Source organism: Bombina bombina, chromosome 6 (assembly GCF_027579735.1).
Source record: "Bombina bombina isolate aBomBom1 chromosome 6, aBomBom1.pri, whole genome shotgun sequence".
Classification (NCBI taxonomy): domain Eukaryota; kingdom Metazoa; phylum Chordata; class Amphibia; order Anura; family Bombinatoridae; genus Bombina; species Bombina bombina.
This window is the reverse complement of record NC_069504.1, coordinates 768,988,086-769,011,621: the sequence shown is the minus strand read 5'-3', so window position 1 is coordinate 769,011,621 and position 23,536 is coordinate 768,988,086. Positions and strand designations below refer to the sequence as shown.

The window sequence follows — 23,536 nt, the reverse complement described above, 5'->3', positions numbered from 1 at the left end:
CCAGTACTGAAACGAAAATCAGTAGAGGTAATGGTATATATATAAGAGTATATCGTCGATCTGAAAAGGGAGGTAAGAGATGAATCTCTACGACCGATAACAGAGAACCTATGAAATAGACCCCGTAGAAGGAGATCATTGAATTCAAATAGGCAATACTCTCCTCACATCCCTCTGACATTCACTGCACGCTGAGAGGAAAACCGGGCTCCAACCTGCTGCGGAGCGCATATCAACGTAGAATCTAGCACAAACTTACTTCACCACCTCCATAGGAGGCAAAGTTTGTAAAACTGATTTGTGGGTGAGGTGAGGGGTGTATTTATAGGCATTTTGAGGTTTGGGAAACTTTGCCCCTCCTGGTAGGAATGTATATCCCATACGTCACTAGCTCATGGACTCTTGCTAATTACATGAAAGAAAAAGCTATCTGCATTTGATAGCTTATCATGACAACTAACACAAACTACAGCCAGAGGAACAGTTACCAAAAGTTTACAACAAATGCACTTAGCTTTGGTAGAACAGACATCAGGCAGCACTTTTCCAGAAGTAGATTCTGATCCAGGGTCAGGTAGTGACATCTTGCAATATGTAAAAGATAAAACAACATATAAAGAAAAATTATCAAATTCCTTAAATGGCAGTTTCAGGAATGGGAAAAAATGCTAAATGAAACAAGCCTCTAGAAAACCAGAAGCAACTAAAAATTGAGACAAAAAATGTGCAAAAAACTGGCGCCAAGTATGACGCCCACATTTTTTGCGCCAAGTATAACGCCCACATTTTGGCGCCAAGAATGACGCCCATATTTTTTGGTGCCAAAAAAGCGTCCGCAATACACATACGTAAAAAAAAAATAACGCAATTACGTGAAAACTTCCGGCGCCAACTACGACGCCGGAAATGACGAAATTTTTGCGCCAAAAAAAGTCTTGCGCCAAGAATGATGCAATAAATAGAAGCATTTTCTGCACCCGCGAACCTAACAGCCCGCAATTTTGAAAAAAAGTCAATTGAAAATTTTAAGGTAAGAAAAATAAAATATGCATTTTCCCAAAAAAATGAAACTGACAGTCTGAATGAAGGAATACTGATTATCCTGAATCATGGCAAATATAAGTTTAAACACATATATTTAGAACTTTACATATAAAGTGCCCAACCATAGCTTTGAGTGTCATAAATAGAAATAAGACTTACCTTAAGACACTCATCTACATATAGTAGATAGCCAAACCAGTACTGAAACGAGAATCAGTAGAGGTAATGGTATATAAGAGTATATCGTCAATCTGAAAAGGGAGGTAGGAGAAGAAATCTCTACGACCGATAACAGAAAACCTATAAAATAGATCCCCTAGAGGAAGACCATGGTATTCAAATAGGCAATACTCTCTTCACATCCCTCTGACATTCACTGCACTCTGAGAGGAAAACCGGGCTTCAGCCTGCTGCAAAGCGCATATCAATGTAGAATCTAGCACAAACTTACTTTACCACCTCCATGGGAGGCAAAGTTTGTAAAACTGAATTGTGGGTGTGGTGAGGGGTGTATTTATAGGCATTTTGAGGTTTGGGAAACTTTGCCCCTACTGGTAGGAATGTATATCCCATACGTCAGGAGCTCATGGACTCTTGCTAATTACATGAAAGAAAGATTATTTCTAAGATACCCCCATATGTGTCTAGAGAGTAATATAAGTAGATGTACGTTTGTCCTTGTGTCTACTCGATAGGCAACAAGCCATTTGAAGACAATGGTCAATGAGCAGATGACTTACCCGGCTTCTCCACTGATAGCCAGCAGGAGTCATGTAAGACAGAAGGAAAATTAGCGTAACTAACACCATTTGCCTATAAAGGGAGGATAGCTGTGTACTGGAACTAGGCATGGGATCTTCCCTGCGACATTCAAAAGCTGACATACAGCAAAACTCTACTAAGAGAATTACACGGCTTTCAACAACTCCCTTTAAGGAAAACAAGGCAAAGAACTACTGGGAGGGTAGCGGGAGGGATACTTCAATTTTCTGTTTGGGGTGTCTTTGCCTCCTCCTGATGGTCAGGTGAAGTTTTTTTTTCCATAGGTTATGAATGATTTTGTGGACTATTACTGCCATTAGAAGGAAATAAATAAGTTAAGGCTTACTGAATACCAATTTGTCAGCAAGGATTTTTTTGTGAGTTATAGTCCCAAATACAAGTGTGATGCAGGTACTCACGGGCACCCCTCGATATATGTGTATTTAACAAACCCCACAACCACCCCTAAATTGACAATACAATATATACTTTGATTGGAAGATTAAAGGACCACTAAACACAGTAGAATTGCATAATTTACAAGTGCATAATAAAAAAGACAATGCAATAACACAAGCTGAAACTCAAATAAGAAGTAGACTTTTTTCTGACAAATTTAACCCCCCTCCCCCCCAATTTGGCGGTATCTTGTGACAGCTATCAGCCAATCACAGACTAGTATACATACACACTGAACTTGGAAGTAAATTAGTAAGTCTCTTAAAATTGTGTGTTCTTTCTTAACCAAGAAATTTTAATTTTGGACTTGTGTCCCTTTAAATAGCATGAAATTCTAAATTTATAACAAAATATGTAACATTGCTAGTCCTACTATTGAATTACTAAGTATTTATATTTAATGGGGATGCATCTAAATACATCTTAAGGTAACCACCAGTTGTGAATACAGATACTATTAAATGAATAAAACAGGATTGCTTCGCTAGTGTCTCCCTTGTATTTAGTTCTGCTCCCTCGGTTCATTATCCAAACCCTTCTTCCTTATTTTCTTTTCCTCCTCATTCCCGTTCACTATAACACCCCCCCCCCCCCCCCAATTTTGCAACATATGGATCGAATAGAGTAGACTGGCACATCTGATAGAATAATAAAGCGGACTTCTGTGAACACTCATATCCTTATCTCTATAGTAGATTTAATATACACATTTCACAGATTTTTAAAATTTCTTCATGATTAATATTCAGTCACTCCGCCTTTAAAAGTATCAAGGCTTTTTTTTTTTAAACAAAACTTTATTGGTAATTTGTCGCAACTGTTTACAATATAACACATGTAAGAAGTGTGTGTGTATTATATGTGTGTATGACAATATATATATATATATATATATATATATATATATATATATATATATATATGTGTGTGTGTGTGTGTGTGTGTCTTTAGACAGAAAGAAAAAAGTGGGGAGAGAAAGAGGAGAAAGAGATAACTTGTTTTAAAGTGAAAACTTTAATGAAATTCACAGATCTGCCCCAAAATGATCCCCCTGTTCCCACCATTAGTCATCCCCATTCTTCTAGTAAAAGATATCCTTGTAAGAGGCTGGTACGGTGAATCTCTTTAATAAGCTTCCCCCTTTCATACAATGGGCAATTATACAGAGGAAAGAATAAAATCAGGAACAATATCAATCCACTAATGAGGTTCATATAGTTCTTTAAATATAAAGTTCCATTGTAGAAGGAGGATAGGAGCCTCAAACAAGCTCTCCACATCTTCAAAAGCTTCTCTTCATAAAATATTATTGTAGGTTTGACAGAGGAAATTATCCAGGAACAAGCCCCAGTCTTTCTGCTAGGACCACCTTCTAGTGAAACAATGCTCTCAATGATTTGTAAAGATGAAAAAAAAAACATGCTACTGCTTTAGTAGACAATAGTATCAATACCATTATTATCCAAACCAAAGACAACTTCTTTCCTTTCAGTTAATTTCCATAAATTTGGTTAAAGGAGAAACAGGGACAATATGATGAATCATAATCACAGAGCTTTAAGAATGTAATATGTTAATGTACTGAATATGCTTTAGCCCATGACTGTGGTTGCCCTTCTTTTATAATCCATCACCCAAATCCTTCTACTGGGGGTACACAAAATAAAAAGTACTTAATCCTTTTATTTTTTTCATTCACCCATAGAAATAGATTGACTAAAATAATGTAAAATGCTATATGCATGGTGGGTTGTTAGTAATTTTATAGGGCAATTAAGGCACGTTACAGTTGGCATACTAGAATTTTGCCTCATAAATTAAATGCCTTATTGCCTTTAAAATTCAAAATGACTATCAAAGAGGCAATATTAAAATAAAGAAATTGTTTACTACCATCAAGAAAATGCCCAAATATTAAAACACATTAAAACTAAAATGCAAAATTACACCAAGTTTATAGTATTGGGCAATAAACATTCTTCTGGCCTCAGCAGGGGAAGTTTGTGAGGCAGTTACTTGAAGAAGAAGAAAAATCATTCTGGACTAAGTTATTCAGAAATTCGGATTATAATTCATTAAATTTATAAGAGGACATTATAAAATGATGGAACCGTCTGCCTTATTGCTTTCTGGAAATCTATTATACAATAATTTAGTGTGTCAAGAAAAGATTGAACGTACTAGCTTGAGCATTAGAACTGGATAATGCTATCAGAGAAGGAACTTTCTGAAATACAAAAAGGGTATATAATGGTGGACAGATTAAATTTAGGGCAAAAAAGTGAGTGAAAAAAAAATGGTGATGTGAGGTTGGGGTAAAAACTGGCACTTTAAATATAAAAGCCCCCTTAATTTAGGGCAGAAGGGTAACATAACAGAAATAAGGACAAGGGACATATTTAATTTAATTTAAAACATTTTAAATTTATACTATGTATATTAAACACTAAAAACCAGTGTCTAGGCTCAGAAAATGAAAATATTAAAAAAGGAAAAAAAACAGGCCTGTCTCTGACAATGGGGCCCTGATACCGATCTTCACACCGTGTACCCCAGAGGCCCGACTCATGTTTAAATAACCCTCTTTAGCCTCTCAATCTGTCAGAGAGAAACAAAGGTGAGGGATAAGGAAGGGAGGCCAAGTGGTATCAAGGATCTAGAACCATCAGATCCAGGATAAAATATGATGGCCAAAAAGTCAAATCTGCATCACTAAAAAAAGCTAAAGATGTGGGAAGTGCAAGAGCAAGGGAGAAGGTTGTGTGCCTGCCGGCAGCATTCTCTCTGTCAGTCTCTTGTGACTGAGGGAAAACTCAAGGTTTATATCTCCTCCTTCCGAGCACTCTCTAGAACTCTAGGAATTCTTTGGAGCACTTGTCGGTGATCGAGACTCTGATTTCTTCTTCCTCGTAGTCATCAAAATTACTTGTGTCACCAGGTCCCTTACACTTTGGGATAAATGGAGCCTCCACCTAGAAGGAGGGAAAAAGGCACACATTAAAAATTGAAAGTATAGTGCATATATAATACAAAACAGCTGTCTTGGGATGGTTCTGAATTGCTGTACCTACCTGGCTAAGCTTAAAGGGACATGATACTCATATGCTAAATCACTTGAAACTGATGCAGTATAACTGTAAAAAGCTGACAGGAAAATATCACCTGAGCATCTCTATGTAAAAAAGGAAGATATTTTACCTCACAATTTCCTCAGCTCAGCAGAGTAAGTTCTGTGTAAAAAGTTATACTCAGCTGTTGCTCAGCTGCAGGTAAAAAAAATAATGAAGAAATGAACAGCAGCCAATCAGCATCAGCAGTGCTGAGGTCATGAACTCTTTTACTGTGATCTCATGAGATTTGACTTAACTATCATGAGATTTCATAGTCAGCTGAATAGGGAAATAATATGAGAGTGCACGAGGCTCATCCCCTAAGCTGTCCCAGGACAGACACACTAAAATGCTGCTTAGAAATCCTTTACAATGGGAGGTGGCCACTGAGGAACTTTTAAGGTAAAATATCTTTCTTTTTTACATAGAGATGTTCAGGAGATATTTTCTAGTCAGCTTTTTACAGCTATACTGCATCACTTTCAAGTGTTTAAACATTTGGGTATTATGGCCCTTTAAAGGGACAGTCTAGTCAAAATCAAACTTTTATGATTCAGATAGGGCATGTAATTTTAAACAACTTTCCTTGTATCCTAAAATTTGCTTTGTTCTCTTGATATTTTTATAGTTGAAAGCTAAACCTAGGTAGGCTCATATGCTAATTTCTAAGCCCTTGAAGGCTGCCTTTTTGACACAGCTAGAGGGCATTAGTTCATGTGTGCCATATAGATAACGTTTCGCTCACGCCCATGTAGTTATGAGAGGGCACTGATTGGCTAAAATGCAGGTCTGTCAAAAGAACTAAAATAAGGGGACAGTCTGCTGAGGCTTAGACACAAGGTAATCACAAAGGTAAAAAATATATTAATATAACTGTGTTGGTTATGCAAAACTGGGGAATGGGTAATAAAGGGATTATCTATGTTTTTAAGCAATAAAAATTCTGGAGTAGACTGTTCCTTTAAAAGCTGCAGATACAGTGATGCTATGGCTAGAGGAAATCTGCCTAAAACCAGATTAAAGTAAAAAGGTGAGGCATTGTGAACCTCATTTGCATACATAACCCAGAATCCTTTGCTGCAGTTTTTTTTCTCGCTCTCGAAATCTATTTATATGAGAAGTTAGTCTTTTTTAATTCCTTAACAGTGAAGCAGTAAGTGGCTGATATTTTTCCATGCATTTATTTGTAACTTTAAACAGGCTTTCAGTCAGACGCATAAAAACTTGCAAACTTTGGAGTAGAATATTTGTTTAATTTTTCGAATAGATGCGGATTATTTTTTAATACACAAAACTTTAAACGTCACAAAATAAAATGTTTCATGTCCAGATGCAAAAAATAAATAAAAATGCACATTTCATGTTTTGAATACAGGAGTGCCATTGCTTTACAGGAACAGTTAAGTCAAAATTAAACTTTATGATTCAGACATAAATTATTCCAATGTACTTCTATCAAGTTTCCTTCATTCCCTTGGTTTCCTTTGTTTAAAAGTAGACCTAAGTAGGCCCAGGAGTACCAATGCAATACTTAGAGCTAGCTGCTGATTGGTGTCTGCACATATATGCCTATTGTAATTGGCTCACTTGACGTGTTCAGCTAGCTCCCAGTAGTGAACTGCTGCTCCTTCAAAGGATACCAAACAAATGAGGTAAATTTGTTAAAAGAAAATTTGAAAGTTGTTTAAAATTGTATGCTATGTCTGAATCATGAAATAAAAATGTTGGGGTTCATGTCCCTTTAACACATCAGTATAAAACATTACATTTAAAAGGGACAGTAAACACTAGAAATGTTGTTGTTTAAAAAGATAGATAATCCCTTTATTACCCATTCCCCAGTTTTGCATAACCAACACAGTTATAATAATATACTTTTTACCTCTGTGATTACCTTATAAGCTAAGCCTCTGCAAACTTCCTCCTTATTTCAGTTCTTTTGACAGACTTGCATTTTTAGCCAATCAGTGCTGACTCCTAGGAGCTTCACGTGCCTGAGCTCAATGTTATCTATATAAAAAACACATGAACTAACGCCCTCTAGTGGTGAACAACTGTCAAAATGCTTTCTGATTAGAGGCGGCCTTCAAGGTCTAAGAAATTAGCATATGAACCTCCTAGGTTCAGCTTTCAACTAAGAACACCAAGATAAAGCAAAATTAGTAATAAAAGTGAATTGGAAAGTTGTTTAAATTACATGCCCTATTTAAATCATGAAAGTTTTTTTTTTTTTTTTTTACTTGACTGTCCCTTTAACTGGATCCTGAAATATGTTAATCTGGTGACACAAATTTTTGCCTAGGATAAATGATTCTGGATAGCTTAGTTAAAAGGGACATGAAAAACATAATTTATGTAAGAACTTACCTGATAAATTCATTTCTTTCATATTAGCAAGAGTCCATGAGCTAGTGACGTATGGGATATACATTCCTACCAGGAGGTGCATAGTTTCCCAAACCTCAAAATGCCTATAAATACACCCCTCACCACACCCACAAATCAGTTTAACGCATAGCCAAGAAGTGGGGTGATAAGACAAAAGTGCGAAAGCATAAAAAATAAGGAATTGGAATAATTGTGCTTTATACAAAAAATCATAACCACCACAAAAAAGGGTGGGCCTCATGGACTCTTGCTAATATGAATGAAATGAATTTATCAGGTAAGTTCTTACATAAATTATGTTTTCTTTCATGTAATTAGCAAGAGTCCATGAGCTAGTGACGTATGGGATAATAAATACCCAAGATGTGGAACTTCCACGCAAGAGTCACTAGAGAGGGAGGGATAAAATAAAGACAGCCAATTCCGCTGAAAAATAATCCACACTCCAAAATAAAGTTTTAATCTTATAATGAAAAAAACTGAAATTATAAGCAGAAGAATCAAACTGAAACAGCTGCCTGAAGTACTTTTCTACCAAAAACTGCTTCAGAAGAAGAAAACACATCAAAATGGTAGAATTTAGTAAAAGTATGCAAAGAAGACCAAGTGGCTGCTTTGCAAATCTGATCAACCGAAGCTTCATTCCTAAACGCCCAGGAAGTAGAAACTGACCTAGTAGAATGAGCTGTAATCCTTTGAGGCAGAGATTTACCCGACTCCACATAAGCATGATGAATCAAAGACTTTAACCAAGACGCCAAAGAAATGGCAGAGGCCTTCTGACCTTTCCTGGAACCGGAAAAGATAACAAATAGACTAGAAGTCTTTCGGAAATCTTTAGTAGCTTCAACATAATATTTCAAAGCTCTAACTACATCCAAATAATGTAACTATCTTTCCTTAGAATTCTTAGGATTAGGACACAATGAAGGAACCACAATTTCTCTACTAATGTTGTTAGAATTCACAACTTTAGGTAAAAATTTAAATGAAGTCTGCAACACCGCCTTATCCTGATGAAAAATCAGAAAAGGAGATTCACAAGAAAGAGCAGATAACTCAGAAACTCTTCTAGCAGAAGAGATGGCCAAAAGGAACAATACTTTCCAAGAAAGTAATTTAATATCCAGAGAATGCATAGGTTCAAACGGAGGAGCTTGTAAAGCCCCCAGAACCAAATTCAAACTCCAAGGAGGAGAAATTGACTTAATGACAGGTTTTATACGAACCAAAGCCTGTACAAAACAATGAATATCAGGAAGATTAGCAATCTTTCTGTGAAACAGCACAGAAAGAGCAGAAATTTGTCCTTTAAATGAACTTACAGACAAACCTTTATCCAGACCATCCTGAAGAAACTGTAAAATTCTAGGAATTCTAAAAGAATGCCAGGAAAAATGATGAGAAGAACACCAAGAAATGTAGTCTTCCAGACTCGATAATATATCTTCCTAGACACAGATTTACGAGCCTGTAACATAGTATTAATTACGGAGTCAGAGAAACCTCTATGACTGAGAATCAAGCGTTCAATCTCCATACCTTCAAATTTAATGATTTGAGATCCTGATGGAAGAAGGTCTGGTCTTAACGGAAGAGTCCAAGGTTGGCAAGTACCCATCCGAATAAGATCTGCATACCAAAACCTGTGAGGCCATGCTGGAGCCACCAGCAGAACAAACTAACGCTCTTTTAGAATCTTGGAGATCACTCTTGGAAGAAGAACTAGAGGCGGAAAGATATAGGCAGGATGATACTTCAAAGGAAGTGACAATGCATCCACTGCCTCCGCCTGAGGATCCCTGGATCTGGACAGATACCTGGGAAGTTTCTTGTTTAGATGAGAAGCCATCAGATCTATTTCTGGAAGACCCCAGATTTGAACAATCTGAAGAAAAACCTCTGGGTGAAGAGACCATTCGCCCGGATGTAACGTCTGGCGACTGAGATAATCCGCTTCACAATTGTCTATACTTGGGATGTGAACCGCAGAGATTAGACAGGAGCTGGATTCCGCCCATACAAGTATCCAAGATACTTCTTTCATAGCCAGAGGACTGTGAGTCCCCCCTTGATGATTGACATATGCCACGGTTGTGACATTGTCCGTCTGAAAACAAATGAACGATTCTCTCTTCAGAAGAGACCACGACTGAAGAGCTCTGAAAATCGCACGGAGTTCCAAAATGTTGATTGGTAATCTCGCCTCCTGAGATTCCCAAACCCCCTGCGCTGTCAGAGACCCCCATACAGCTCCCCAACCTATCAGACTCGCATCTGTTGAGATCACAGTCCAGGTTGGAAGAACAAAAGAAGCCCCTTGAACTAAACGATGGTGATCTGTCCACCACGTCAGAGAGTGTCGTACAATCGGATTTAAAGATATTAACTGTGATATCTTTGTATAATCCCTGCACCACTGGTTCAGCATACAAAGCTGAAGAGGTCGCATGTGAAAATGAGCAAAGGGGATCGCGTCCGATGCAGCAGTCATAAGACCTAGAATTTCCATGCATAAGGCTACCGAAGGGAATGACTGACACTGAAGGTTTTGACAAGCTGAAACCAATTTCAGACGTCTCTTGTCCGTCAGAGACAAAGTCATGGACACTGAATCTATTTGAAAACCTAAAAAGGTTACCCTTGTCTGAGGAATCAATGAACTCTTTGGTAAATTGATCCTCCAACCATGTTCTTGAAGAAACGACACAAGTCGATTCGTATGAAATTCTGCTAAATGTGAAGACTGAGCAAGTACCAAGATATCATCCAAATAAGGAAATACCACAATACCCTGTTCTCTGATTACAGATAGAAGGGCACCGAGAACCTTTGAAAAAATCCTTGGAGCTGTTGCTAGGCCGAACAGCAGAGCCACAAACTAGTAATGCTTGTCTAGAAAAGAGAATCTCAGAAACTGAAAGTGATCTGGATGAATCGGAATATGCAGATATGCATCCTGTAAATCTATTGTGGACATATAATGCCCTTGCTGAACAAAAGGCAGAATAGTCCTTATAGTTACCATTTTGAATGTTGGTATCCTTACATAACGATTCAATATTTTTAAATCCAGAACTGGTCTGAAGGAATTCTCCTTCTTTGGTACAATGAACAGATTTGAGTAAAACCCCAGACCCTGTTCCAGAACTGGAACTGGCACAATTACTCCAGCCAACTCTAGATCTGAAACACATTTCAGAAACGCTTGAGCCTTCACTGGGTTTATTGGAATGCGAGAAAGAAAAAATCTTCTTGCAGGAGGCCTTACCTTGAAACCTATTCTGTACCCTTGTGAAACAATGTTCTGAATCCAAAGACTGAATCGAATTGATCCAAGTTTCTTTTAAAAATCGTAATCTGCCCCCTACCAGCTGTGCTGGAATGAGGGCCGCACCTTCATGTGGACTTGGGAGCTGGCTTTGGCTTTCTGAAAGGCTTGGATTTATTCCAGACTGGAGATGGTTTCCAAACAGAAACCGTTCCCTTAGGGGAAGGATCAGGCTTCTGTTCCTTATTCTGACGAAAGGAACGAAAACGATTAGCAGCCCTATATTTACCTTTAGATTTTTTATCCTGAGGTAAAAAAGTTCCTTTCCCCCCAGTAACAGTTGAAATAATAGAATCCAACTGGGAACCAAACAATTTATTACCTTGAAAAGAAAGGGAAAGCAAAGTTGACTTAGAAGACATATCTGCATTCCAAGTTGTAAGCCATAAAGCTCTTCTAGCTAAGATAGCTAAAGACATATACCTGACATCAACTCTAATGATATCAAAGATGGCATCACAAATAAGTTATTAGCATGTTGAAGAAGTTTAACAATGCTATGAGTATTATGATCTGACACTTGTTGTGCCAAAGCCTCCAACCAAAAAGTGGAAGCTGCCGCAACATCAGCCAAAATAGCAGGCCTAAGAATATTACCTGAACATAAATAAGCTTTCCTTAGAAAGGATTCAATTTTCCTATCTAAAGGATCCTTAAAGGAAGTACTATCTGCCGTAGGAATAGTAGTACGTTTAGCAAGGGTAGAGATAGCCCCATCAACTTTAGGGATTTTGTCCCAAAACTCTAATCTGTCAGATGGCACAGGATACAATTTCTTAAACCTTTTAGAAGGAGTAAATGAATTACCCAGATTATTCCATTCCCTAGAAATTACTTCAGAAATAGCATCAGGGACAGGAAAAACTTCCGGAATAACTAAAGGAGGTTTAAAAACCGAATTTAAACGCTTAGTAGATTTAGTATCAAGAGGACTAGATTCCTCCATCTCTAATGCGATTAAAACTTCTTTAAGTAAAGAACGAATAAATTCCATTTGAAATAAATATGAAGATTTATCAGTGTCAATATCTGAGACAGAATCCTCTGAACCAGAAAAATCATCATCAGAAAAAGACAAATCAGAATGATGATATTAATTTAAAAATTCATCTGAAAAATGTGAAGTTTTAAAAGACCTTTTACGTTTACTGGAAGGAGGAATAACAGACAGATACACTTAACTTTGGTAGAACCAGCATCAGGCAGCGTTTTTCCAGAAGTAGCTTCTGATCCAGGGTCAATCTGAGACATCTTGCAATATGTAAGAGAAAAAACAACATATAAAGCAAAATCTATCAAATTCCTTAAAAGACAGTTTCAGGAATGGGAAAAAAAGCCAATGAACAAGCCTCTAGCAACCAGAAGCAAAAGAAAAATGAGACTTAAATAATGTGAAAAAAAGGTGGAGACAAAAATAACGCCCACATTTTTAAGCGCCAAAAAAGACGCCCACATTATTGGCGCCTAAATGCTTTTGGCGCCAGGAATGACTCCACATCCGGTGACACCGACATTTTTGGCGCAAAACGTCAAAAAAATTACGTAAACACGAACAACTTCCGGCGACAAGTATGACGCCGGAAATGACAAAGAATTTTTTTGCGCCAAAAAAGTCCGCGCCAAGAATGACGCAATAAAATGAAGCATTTTCAGCCCCCGCGAGTCTAACAGCCCACAGGGAAAAAAGTCAATTTTAAGGTAAGAAAAAATGATTTAGTCATATGCATTATCCCAAATAATGAAACTGACTGTCTGAAATAAGGAATATTGATCATCCTGAATCAAGGCAAATAAATGTTTAAACACATATATTTAGAACTTTATATAAAAGTGCCCAACCATAGCTTAGAGTGTCACAAAAAATAAGACTTACTTACCCCAGGACACTCATCTACATGAAGTAGAAAGCCAAACCAGTACTGAAACGAGAATCAGTAGAGGTAATGGTATATAAGAGTATATCGTCGATCTGAAAAGGGAGGTAAGAGATGAATCTCTACGACCGATAACAGAGAACCTATGAAATAGATCCCGTAGAAGGAGACCATTGAATTCAAATAGGCAATACTCTCTTCACATCCCTCTGACATTCACTGCACTCTGAGAGGAAAAGCGGGCTCCAGCCTGCTGCGAAGCGCATATCAACGTAGAATCTAGCACAAACTTACTTCACCACCTCCATGGGAGGCAAAGTTTGTAAAACTGATTTGTGGGTGTGGTGAGGGGTGTATTTATAGGCATTTTGAGGTTTGGGAAACTTTGCCCCTCCTGGTAGGAATGTATATCCCATACGTCACTAGCTCATGGACTCTTGCTAATCATTCAGATGCAGAGTCTTTGTTCGCTTGGTATCCTTTGTTAAAAATCAGGTATGTAGGCTCAGTAGTTTTAGGGTTGCCACCTCAGCCATGTTTTCCTGGATACTTATAAAATACACATGCTGCAGGGCGGAACATGTATTGCGCTGTACATCAGCACTTATGTGATGTCCAGATCCACAATACATGTTCCGCCCTGCAGCATGTGTAACTCAGAAGTATCCAGGAGAACATGGCCGAGGTGGCAATACTATGGAGTATGCACATGTGTGGAGTTCTAGATGCTAGCAGCTTTGTAAGATTTTAGCAATCTTATACATCAGGGAGGGCCAAGTGGAGACTCACGGGCCAAATGTGTACTTCTGCACTTGTTTTTGCGGGCCACAGAGAAAAAAAAGTGGAATGGAGAATACTTATGTGCCATAGATTTTGTGGTCCTACAAAAAAATGGAACTAAATATATATGCTTTAGAGATTTCTGGTTAGAAGAAAGAACGAAATATACCAAAATAGGCCTAGATCAATACCTTGGGATGTCTACTAAAAAAATATATATACATGTCAAGGGATATTCAGGGATTCCTGAAAGATATCAGTGTCCCAATGTAACTATCGTTAATTTTGAAAAAAAGTGGTTTGGAAATAGCAAAGTGCTACATGTACTTATTGCCCTATAACTTGCTAAAACAGCAAAGAGCATGTAAACATTGTGTATTTCTAAACTCAGGATAAAATTTAGAAACTATTTAGCATGGGTGTTTTTTGGTGGTTGTAGATGTGTAACAGATTTTGGGGGTCAAAGTTAGAAAAAGTGTGTGTTTTTTCCATTTTTTTCCTCATATTTTATAATTATTTTAATAGTAAATAATAAGATATGATGAAAATAATGGTATCTTTAGAAAGTCCATTTAATGGCGAGAAAAACAGTATATAATATGTGTGGGTACAGTAAATGAGTAAGAGGAAAATTACAGCTAAACACAAACACCGCAGAAATGTAAAAATAGCCTTGGTCCCAGACGGTCAACAAATGGAAAAGTGCTCTGGTCACGAAGGGGTTAAGGCTACTAAAATATTTTTCTGTGGCCCCATGTGTTAGGAAGTTGGCCCTCACTGAAAAACACTGCTGCCATCTAGTGCTTAAAAGCATTTTTTACAAAACCGATACCATATAGTTCTATAGACACAAATACCTACCAAGGTATCTCTTCAACAAAAACAAAAAAATACAATGAGAATGAAGTAAATTTGAAAACAGAAGTAAATTGGGACCTTTTTAAAAATTGTAATGTCCCTTTATTTAAAATCTCTCTCATACGTCCAATTTTTAAAGTAATAGAAAACAGCTCACATAGAAATGATCAAAATATATGTAAATGAACATAAAAGTGCAAAACAAAACTTTTCTGGAGTATTTTACTCTTCCTTGCATTTCACAGTGTATTTTACCCCTTTAAAAATGGGGTTAAATACATATTTAACCCCTTGTGCCAATTGAATATAGGTACTTCACACAGTAATTTACCCAGCGTACTGGATTGATCTAGTACCTACATGTAGTACCTACAAAATTGGCTTTGTCTTTTTAACAGAGTGAGAGCAAAAATGCTAAAAATTCACCAGTACTTTGAGCAAGTTTTTCTCTATAATTCCTGGTAGCAAAGGGGTTAAAATCTGCTCCAAAGCAGCAATGCATTGTTAGGACCTAAATGAACTGTCAGTGAGAAATGACCAGAGCTATTTGTGTGTAGCCACCAATCACCAGCTAGCTCTAAGAGTGTACAACTGCTCCTCAGCCTAACTAGATATAGTTTTTACCAAATGATAGCAAGATAATTACATTTTAAATAGAATATATTGAAAAGTTTCTTAAAAATTGCATGCTCAAGGGCACCAAATATATCAATTAAATGTTATTATGGAAACTTACTGGTTACAGAAAAAATAGGTTTTCTTTATTATTAAATTTAATTGTAATAAGTGGGTTACAAGTTAAAAAAAAAAAAAAACATCACCTACATATTTCTGTGTGACTAATGTTTACATATAGATTTATTCATAAAAAGACTGTAATCTAATACACCAAGAAAAGATAATAAGAAATACGACAAAAGAAGACCAGTGCAAACAGGGAGAATTCCTGACAGACCAGATGGCTGAATTCGACCCAGCTCAGTAGGGGTTAAAATAAGTTAAAGGGACAGTAAAGTAAAAATAGAGCATGTAATTTTAAACAACTTTCCAATTTACTTTTATTACCAATTTTGCTTTGTTCTCTTGGTATTCTTAGTTGAAAGCTAAATCTAGGAGGTTCATGTGCTAATTTCTTAGACCTTGAAGACTGCCTCTAATCGGAAAGCATTTTGACAGTTTTTCATCACTAGAGGGCGTTAGTTCATGTGTTTCATATAGATAACATTGAGCTCCGGCACGTGAAGCTCCTAAGAGCAAGCACTGAGTGGCTAAAAATGCATGTCTGTCAAAAGAACTGAAATAAGGGGGCAGTTTGCAGAGGCATAGATACAAGGTAATCACAGAGGTAAAAAGTATATTATTATAACTGTGTTGGTTATGCAACATTGGGGAATGGGTAATAAAGGGATTATCTATCTTTTTAAACAACAAAAATTCTGTTGTTTACTGTTCCTTTAAATCAACAACCCAGTGGCATCACTAGGGGGGTGTGGGCCACACCTGGGTGACACCACAAAAAAAAAAAATTTATTTTTAAATTCTATTGAAATTCAATGAAATACAATGTAGAGATGCATAGATTTTTATTTATTAGAGGGCCCGGCATTTGTCAACATTAGTAGGACTGGGGAAGTTGTAGACACTTAATTTTTCTGCCCCTTGAGCCAGCACTGCAATTTCAACAAATAATTTTCCCGGCTGCTTTTGCTTGCGAAGTTGCGCTGCTAGCCTAAACCTGCCTGCCTATCTGTGCTCACTGCTCAGTGACGTGTGGAACAGTGGAGTCACTCACTGCTGTGCTGTCTCTCTAAACGGGAACTGGGAAATCGTGAGGGGGATGCCTGGCACCTGACCGCATGACTGTCTGACACTGTCTCTAAAGTGAAGGAGCCACGTATGATGCCCATCAGACCGGTACGGTTACGGTACACTAAGTGCACACTGAAGAGGTAGGAGGGGAGGGTGGGTGGAGGTCTGGGGGTGGGCAGAGTGCAGAGGTGATTGGCCATAAGAAGCGGTAGGCACGCGGCCCGGGGCTGTGCACTGACAGACTTGGAACAGAGTCAGAGAGCAAAATTTTCATAGTTTGCGCACCTAAACCATTTCTTCAGTGATTTATTTTAGAGTGCTCTGTTTATCTTTCATTTGATGCTCTGCTGAGCCAGGGAGCAGCTCTAGGCATGAGCTTTATAATTAATGCAGTGCAGTTTACATATTTTGTATGTGTGTGTGCGCGTGTCTCAGTATTTTTGTGTGTGTGTGTGTGTGTGTCTCAGTATTTTTGTGTGTGTGTGTGTGTGTCTCAGTATTTTTGTGTGTGTGTGTGTGTCTCAGTGTTTGTGTGTTTTTGTGTGTGTGTCTGAGTGTGTTTCCGAGTGTTTGTGTGTGCATCTGAGTGTGTTTTTAAGTGTGTCTGAGTGTTTGTATGTGTGTGTGCCTGCTTTCGGGGGGGTGACACCATAACTTAGTGCACCGGGGGACACCAACTCTAGTGATGCCACTGCCACAACCTGCAGCATAGCGGAGTCTAAGGCTATACATTTTCATATAACTGATTCTTAATGCATAACTCTACACATAACTTTTCATGCTTTCCCAACACGGGACAACTACTGCAGCAATATAATATAAATTAATTTACTTATTTTTGTTGACCATTATCTGGGAGAAATTTATAATAATTTTCTATATTTGTTTCTAAGAACACCATGAACCTTTGTAATAGAATTTTTATCATCAGAATAAAGCATTTTGTTTGGTATAGCTAAATTGCGCAAGAGAGAGAGAATCAAATACCCTGACAGTTTTAAATTAAAGAGACAGTGCACAATAGAATTTGTATTGGTTTAAAAGCTAGAAAATCCCTTTATTATCCATTCCCCAGTTTTGCATAACCAACCGTTATATTAATATACTTTTTACCTCTGTGATTACCTTGTATCTAAGCATCTTCTGACAGCCTCTTGATCACATGACTTTATTTATTATCTATTGAGTTGCATTTAGTACTGTGTTGTGCTAAATCTTAACCCTTTCCTGCCGGGGTTAAAGTGTCTTCAATTTGTCTACATCGGAACAGTAATCACACAATCGCGAGATTTCAATTATTGGATCGGGTCTGTGGGGCGTCCCTTTAACCCTAGGAACGCCCTCCAGACCGCAATCAAATCCAGGAAGCGCAGTAGGCTTCAGGACAGCTGTTGGCTATGACATTCTATTCCGTCATAACGTCTCTAAAGCCCAGTGTAATTATGACGGAATAGAACAGCATAACGGTGTTAAAAAGGTTAAATAACTCCTCGTACATGAACACGTTATCTATGTGGCCCACATGAACTAGCAGTCTCCTGTTGTGAAAAGCTAATAAAAAAAAGCATGTGATAAAAGGCTGACTGTAGTGGCTTAGAAACAGGCAGAAATTTAGAGGTTATTAATATATCAATGTTGGTTGTGCAAAGCTGGGGAATGGGTAGGAAAGGCATTGTCTGTCTTTTTAAACAATAACAATTTTAGTGTAGATTGTTTTGTAAATGAAATGTACATATGCGCAAAGAAACACACAAAATATAATTAGCTGTGTGTGTGTGTGTGTAAGGCTTCATTATATTCCTACACATATTTCTATGGTCTTAAAAAGGGACATAAAACGCTGAGAATGTAATCTAAAATGTTTAATGAAGCACAGTTAAAAACATAAAATTTTGCAAAATGCACCTTAAACTCTTAAAATTGCTGTTTTTCTAGTTCAGAAAGTTGCAAATGCACACGGCAGACTTTTAATTCTAACATTACAACATATTTATCCTTAATTGGCCTCAGCAGAGGTGAGAGTAAAACTTGCATTGGTTTGCAGGATGTTAAAGGGACACTGAACCCAAATCTTTACCCAAATCCTGATTCAGACAAAGCATGCAATTTTAAGCAACTTTCTAATTTACTCCTATTAGCAATTTTTCTTCGTTCTCTTGCTATCTTTATTTGAAAAAGAAGGCATCTAAGCTTTTTTTCTTGGTTCAGTACTCTGCACAGCACTTTTTTATTGGTGGATGAATTTATCCACCAATCAACAAGGACAACCCAGGTTGTTTGCCAAAAATGGGCCAGCATCTAAACTTAAATTTTTTGCATTTCAAATAAAGATACCAAGAGAATAAAGAAAATTTGATAATAGGAGTAAATTAGAAAGTTGCTTAAAATGTCATGCTCTATCTGAATCACAAAAGAAAAAATTTGGGTTCAGTGTCCCTTTAACAAAACGTCTGTGGCTAGTTGTGTGACAAGTCTTGACTGGCTCATCCAAACAAGGCAAGTGGTAGGCGTTTGGTTTTTTCCCAATTGTTGTACAATGGCTAAATCCTCCAGTGTTAAGGTATTCAGAATATTCTCAGTCAGTGAGTATGTAAATGTATTGCAACACTGAACAAAAAACTTGTAATTACACAGAACATCCCTATGAATTTCCAGGTGTCTTAAAGGGACAGTCTACTCCAAAAATTTTATTGTTTAAAAAAAAAATAGATAATCCCTTTGTTACCCATTCCCCAGTTTTGCATAACCAACACTGTTAAATTAATACACCTTTTACCTCTGTAATTACCTTGTATATAACCCTCTGCATACAGCCCCCTTATTTCAGTTCTTTTAACAGACTTGCATTTTAGCCAATCAGTGCACTCTCATAAGCAACTCCATGAGTTTGAGCACAACTAACGGCCTCTAGCTGTGAAAACTGTCAAATGCATTCAGATAAGAGGCAGCCTTCAAGGACTTAGAAATTAGCATATGAACCTACCTAGGTTTATTTCAACTAATTCCAAGAGAACAAAGCAAATTTGATGATTAGAGTAAATTAGAAAGTTGTTTTAAAAATGACATGCCCTATTTGAATCATGAAAGTTTAATTTGGACTTTACTATCCCTTTACGGATTGATTGGAGAAGCCTCTATAACTAAATTCAAACATTTAGTGCCTGACCAGCTGTCCTTTACATCAATCATTTGTCTAATCTTTCCATAATAATATTACTGAGGATAGACTCTGCTTACTTTATTACAAAAAAGGAGCTGATTGGGGGGGCAGAGCCTATAGCTGTTGCGGTAGGACGTGTGCCTGGGGAGCTCCCGGTCATACATAGTTATTTTCGAGTTACTTTTCAACATTATTTAATTTTCTTCTTTGGAGTCATTACTACACTCCCTTCTGCTATCCAAGAAGAGACTGGAGTTGTCTTACACATAACGGACCTACCTATGTTCCTCAGCTGACTGCACTCCAGCTAGCCACGAGACTGAGAGGCCTCTCTGACCTGACTGATAGTGCTGTCAAAGCTACTGCATATATACACCCCCCCCCAGGACCCTGGGTTATCAAACCAGTTCGATAGTAACTTGACAGTTTTTGAATCATCCCCTATAATAACTTGCTCCTTCCCATCATGCAGATCGCAACTGAAATTACCCTGCTGGAGGTTGAGGCCCTCCTACTTTCGCACTTCGAGAAAATCTCTAAAGTTTGGGATACTGAAGTTGAGAAACTGCAGACTCTTACAAGATCTATTGCTACACCGGCAAGTAAACCTAACAAAAAGGGGCTATCTGGAAACAGAATCCAAAAAGAGCTGGGCAGCACACTACAAGCCCTGATGTACCAGCCATTGGGGTTTCCAGACACGAATGCTAACCCAGTACGCACCAGAAAGGCTTTAGAGAAACGGAGGATCCAAATGAGTAGCGCCACTGATCAGACTTTCTATTCTGACTCCCGCGACTGCAAGAAAGTGGAAATGCAGGTGCAGACTCCCAACCCTCCTACTTCTACCATGAAGGCCGTTACTGGAAGTAGGCAGAAAATTATACCTCACAATGGCAATAGTGAGGACAAGCCTTTCCCTGACTTGGAAGCTGTGATGGAGCAACCTGGTGTTCGGGGGTCAATAGAGGGATCGGCACCTTACATATTCATACTGCAGCGACCCCTGTGCAGGCAGGCCCCGGGCGCCTGCTGTACTACACAGCTGCTACTGGAAGCTGACAATCAGCCCCACTTGATCGAATTAAGATGCACAGAAGAGGGTAGTGGGCCAAATAGTAGCTATGTCTTACTAAGTTCCCCAGGGGCTACAGATGCACAAAGGAACACCAAAAGGCCTTTCTCAACACTCACCCCTGAGCTCAAAAACAGTGGCGGGGCGTGAGGGGCATCTGGCCTCATTGCCAACACATCAAAGCTTGTTGCCTGCCGGAACAATAGGACCGGAGTCTGGGACACTCTCTTACCCGTACCTTGCTAAAGCAGGTAGACAAGGCACTTGCTGGGGGACAACCGCTGCATATTTTTACCCTGGCAACATCTATGCGTGGTGGTCTGAACTACTGCAGCTCTCTCTGCCGTCGTGCTGGGACCCTGGCGGTATAGGCCCGCTGCATCTTCTGGTACGTTACATCCCTCTCCTGAGACCCTCCGGTGGGGTCATTGCCAGTGGGAGGTTATGGGCCATGCCTGATTTAAGTGGTACGGAGGTTATGTCCTGTCATGTGCCGTTGGGCACCTGGAATCCATTCTATTTGCCGGCATGGTGGAGTCCACGTGGAATCGGATAGTCGAGACTTCAGGACTCTGGACACTGGAGCGGTTTTCCGGAGCTCACTAAAAACCTTAGCAATCTATGTATCCTGCTTGAGGTGACAGCTTTTATGAATATACCGGGAGGTATAACGGTGTTTCGGGTGACTCTCACTGTTTGGACAATTTCAAGATGTGTTTTGTTACTTCCCCAATGTTATCTACGGAGGTGCCCTGTAATCCCCCTAACGCGGCACCAATGTTTAAAGACTTCTTTTGGTGACAAGTTCAATAGGGTAAGCAGTGTTATGTAGCTGATATAGTTTAAAATGAATTTCTATTGCGTGTATTAAACCCATCAGCTCCGCTAAAACTAATAAACATACCCTACCCCAAATCTCTGCTCCACAACTTAAATGGCTTCCTGCATGGTTCTTTGTTACACACACACATATATATATATATATATATATATATATATATATATATATAAAACATAATTTATGTAAGAACTTACCTGATAAATTCATTTCTTTCATATTAGCAAGAGTCCATGAGCTAGTGACGTATGGGATATACATTCCTACCAGGAGGGGCAAAGTTTCCCAAACCTTAAAATGCCTATAAATACACCCCTCACCACACCCACAATTCAGTTTAACGAATAGCCAAGAAGTGGGGTGATAAGAAAAAAGTGTGAAAGCATATAAAATAAGGAATTGGAATAATTGTGCTTTATACAAAATCATAACCACCACGAAAAAAGGGCGGGCCTCATGGACTCTTGCTAATATGAAAGAAATGAATTTATCAGGTAAGTTCTTACATAAATTATGTTTTCTTTCATGTAATTAGCAAGAGTCCATGAGCTAGTGACGTATGGGATAATGACTACCCAAGAAGTGGATCTTTCCACACAAGAGTCACTAGAGAGGGAGGGATAAAATAAAGACAGCCAATTCCTGCTGAAAATAATCCACACCCAAAATAAAGTTTAATGAAAAACATAAGCAGAAGATTCAAACTGAAACCGCTGCCTGAAGTACTTTTCTACCAAAAACTGCTTCAGAAGAAGAAAATACATCAAAATGGTAGAATTTAGTAAAAGTATGCAAAGAGGACCAAGTCGCTGCTTTGCAGATCTGGTCAACCGAAGCTTCATTCCTAAACGCCCAGGAAGTAGAAACTGACCTAGTAGAATGAGCTGTAATTCTCTGAGGCGGAGTTTTAACCGACTCAACATAGGCAAGATGAATTAAAGATTTCAACCAAGATGCCAAAGAAATGGCAGAAGCTTTCTGGCCTTTTCTAGAACCGGAAAAAATAACAAATAGACTAGAAGTCTTACGAAAAGATTTCGTAGCTTCAACATAATATTTCAAAGCTCTAACAACATCCAAAGAATGCAACGATTTCTCCTAGAATTCTTAGGATTAGGACATAATGAAGGAACCACAATTTCTCTACTAATGTTGTTGGAATTCACAACTTTAGGTAAAAATTCAAAAGAAGTTCGCAACACCGCCTTATCCTGATGAAAAATCAGAAAAGGAGACTCACAAGAAAGAGCAGATAATTCAGAAACTCTTCTGGCAGAAGAGATGGCCAAAAGGAACAAAAAACTTTCCAAGAAAGTAATTTAATATCCAATGAATGCATAGGTTCAAATGGAGGAGCTTGAAGAGCCCCCAGAACCAAATTCAAACTCCAAGGAGGAGAAATTGACTTAATGACAGGCTTTATACGAACCAAAGCTTGTACAAAACAATGAATATCAGGAAGAATAGCAATCTTTCTGTGAAAAAGAACAGAAAGAGCAGAGATTTGACCTTTCAAGGAACTTGCGGACAAACCCTTATCTAAACCATCCTGAAGAATACTGTAATATTCTCGGTATTCTAAAAGAATGCCAAGAAAAATGATGAGAAAGACACCAAGAAATATAAGTCTTCCAGACTCTATAATATATCTCTCTGGATACAGATGTACGAGCCTGTAACATAGTATTAATCACAGAGTCAGAGAAACCTCTTTGACCAAGAATCAAGCGTTCAATCGCCATACCTTTAAATTTAAGGATTTCAGATCCTGATGGAAAAAAAGGACCTTGAGACAAAAGGTCTGGTCTTAACGGAAGAGTCCACGGTTGGCAAGAGGCCATCCGGACAAGATCCGCATACCAAAACCTGTAAGGCCATGCCGGAGCTACCAGCAGAACAAACGAGCATTCCTTCAGAATCTTGGAGGTTACTCTTGGAAGAAGAACTAGAGGCGGAAAGATATAGGGAGGATGATACTTCCAAGGAAGTGATAATGCATCCACTGCCTCCGCCTGAGGATCCCGGGATCTGGACAGATACCTGGGAAG

The 23,536-nt window shown here is 38.3% G+C and overlaps 1 protein-coding gene across 3 annotated transcripts in view; it reads right to left on the bottom strand.

Moving 5' to 3' along the window:
* Nucleotides 1-3,260: 3,260 nt before the first annotated feature.
* Nucleotides 3,261-23,536, bottom strand: part of PRKACA (protein kinase cAMP-activated catalytic subunit alpha) — a 218,956-nt gene continuing 198,680 nt past the window's right edge. For all 3 annotated transcript variants that reach the window (XM_053718058.1, XM_053718056.1, XM_053718057.1), the window contains one exon: nt 3,261-5,237. In XM_053718058.1, coding sequence (XP_053574033.1) covers nt 5,112-5,237 — 126 coding nt within the window. In that variant the 3' untranslated portion in view covers nt 3,261-5,111. The remainder of the gene's footprint in view (nt 5,238-23,536) is intronic.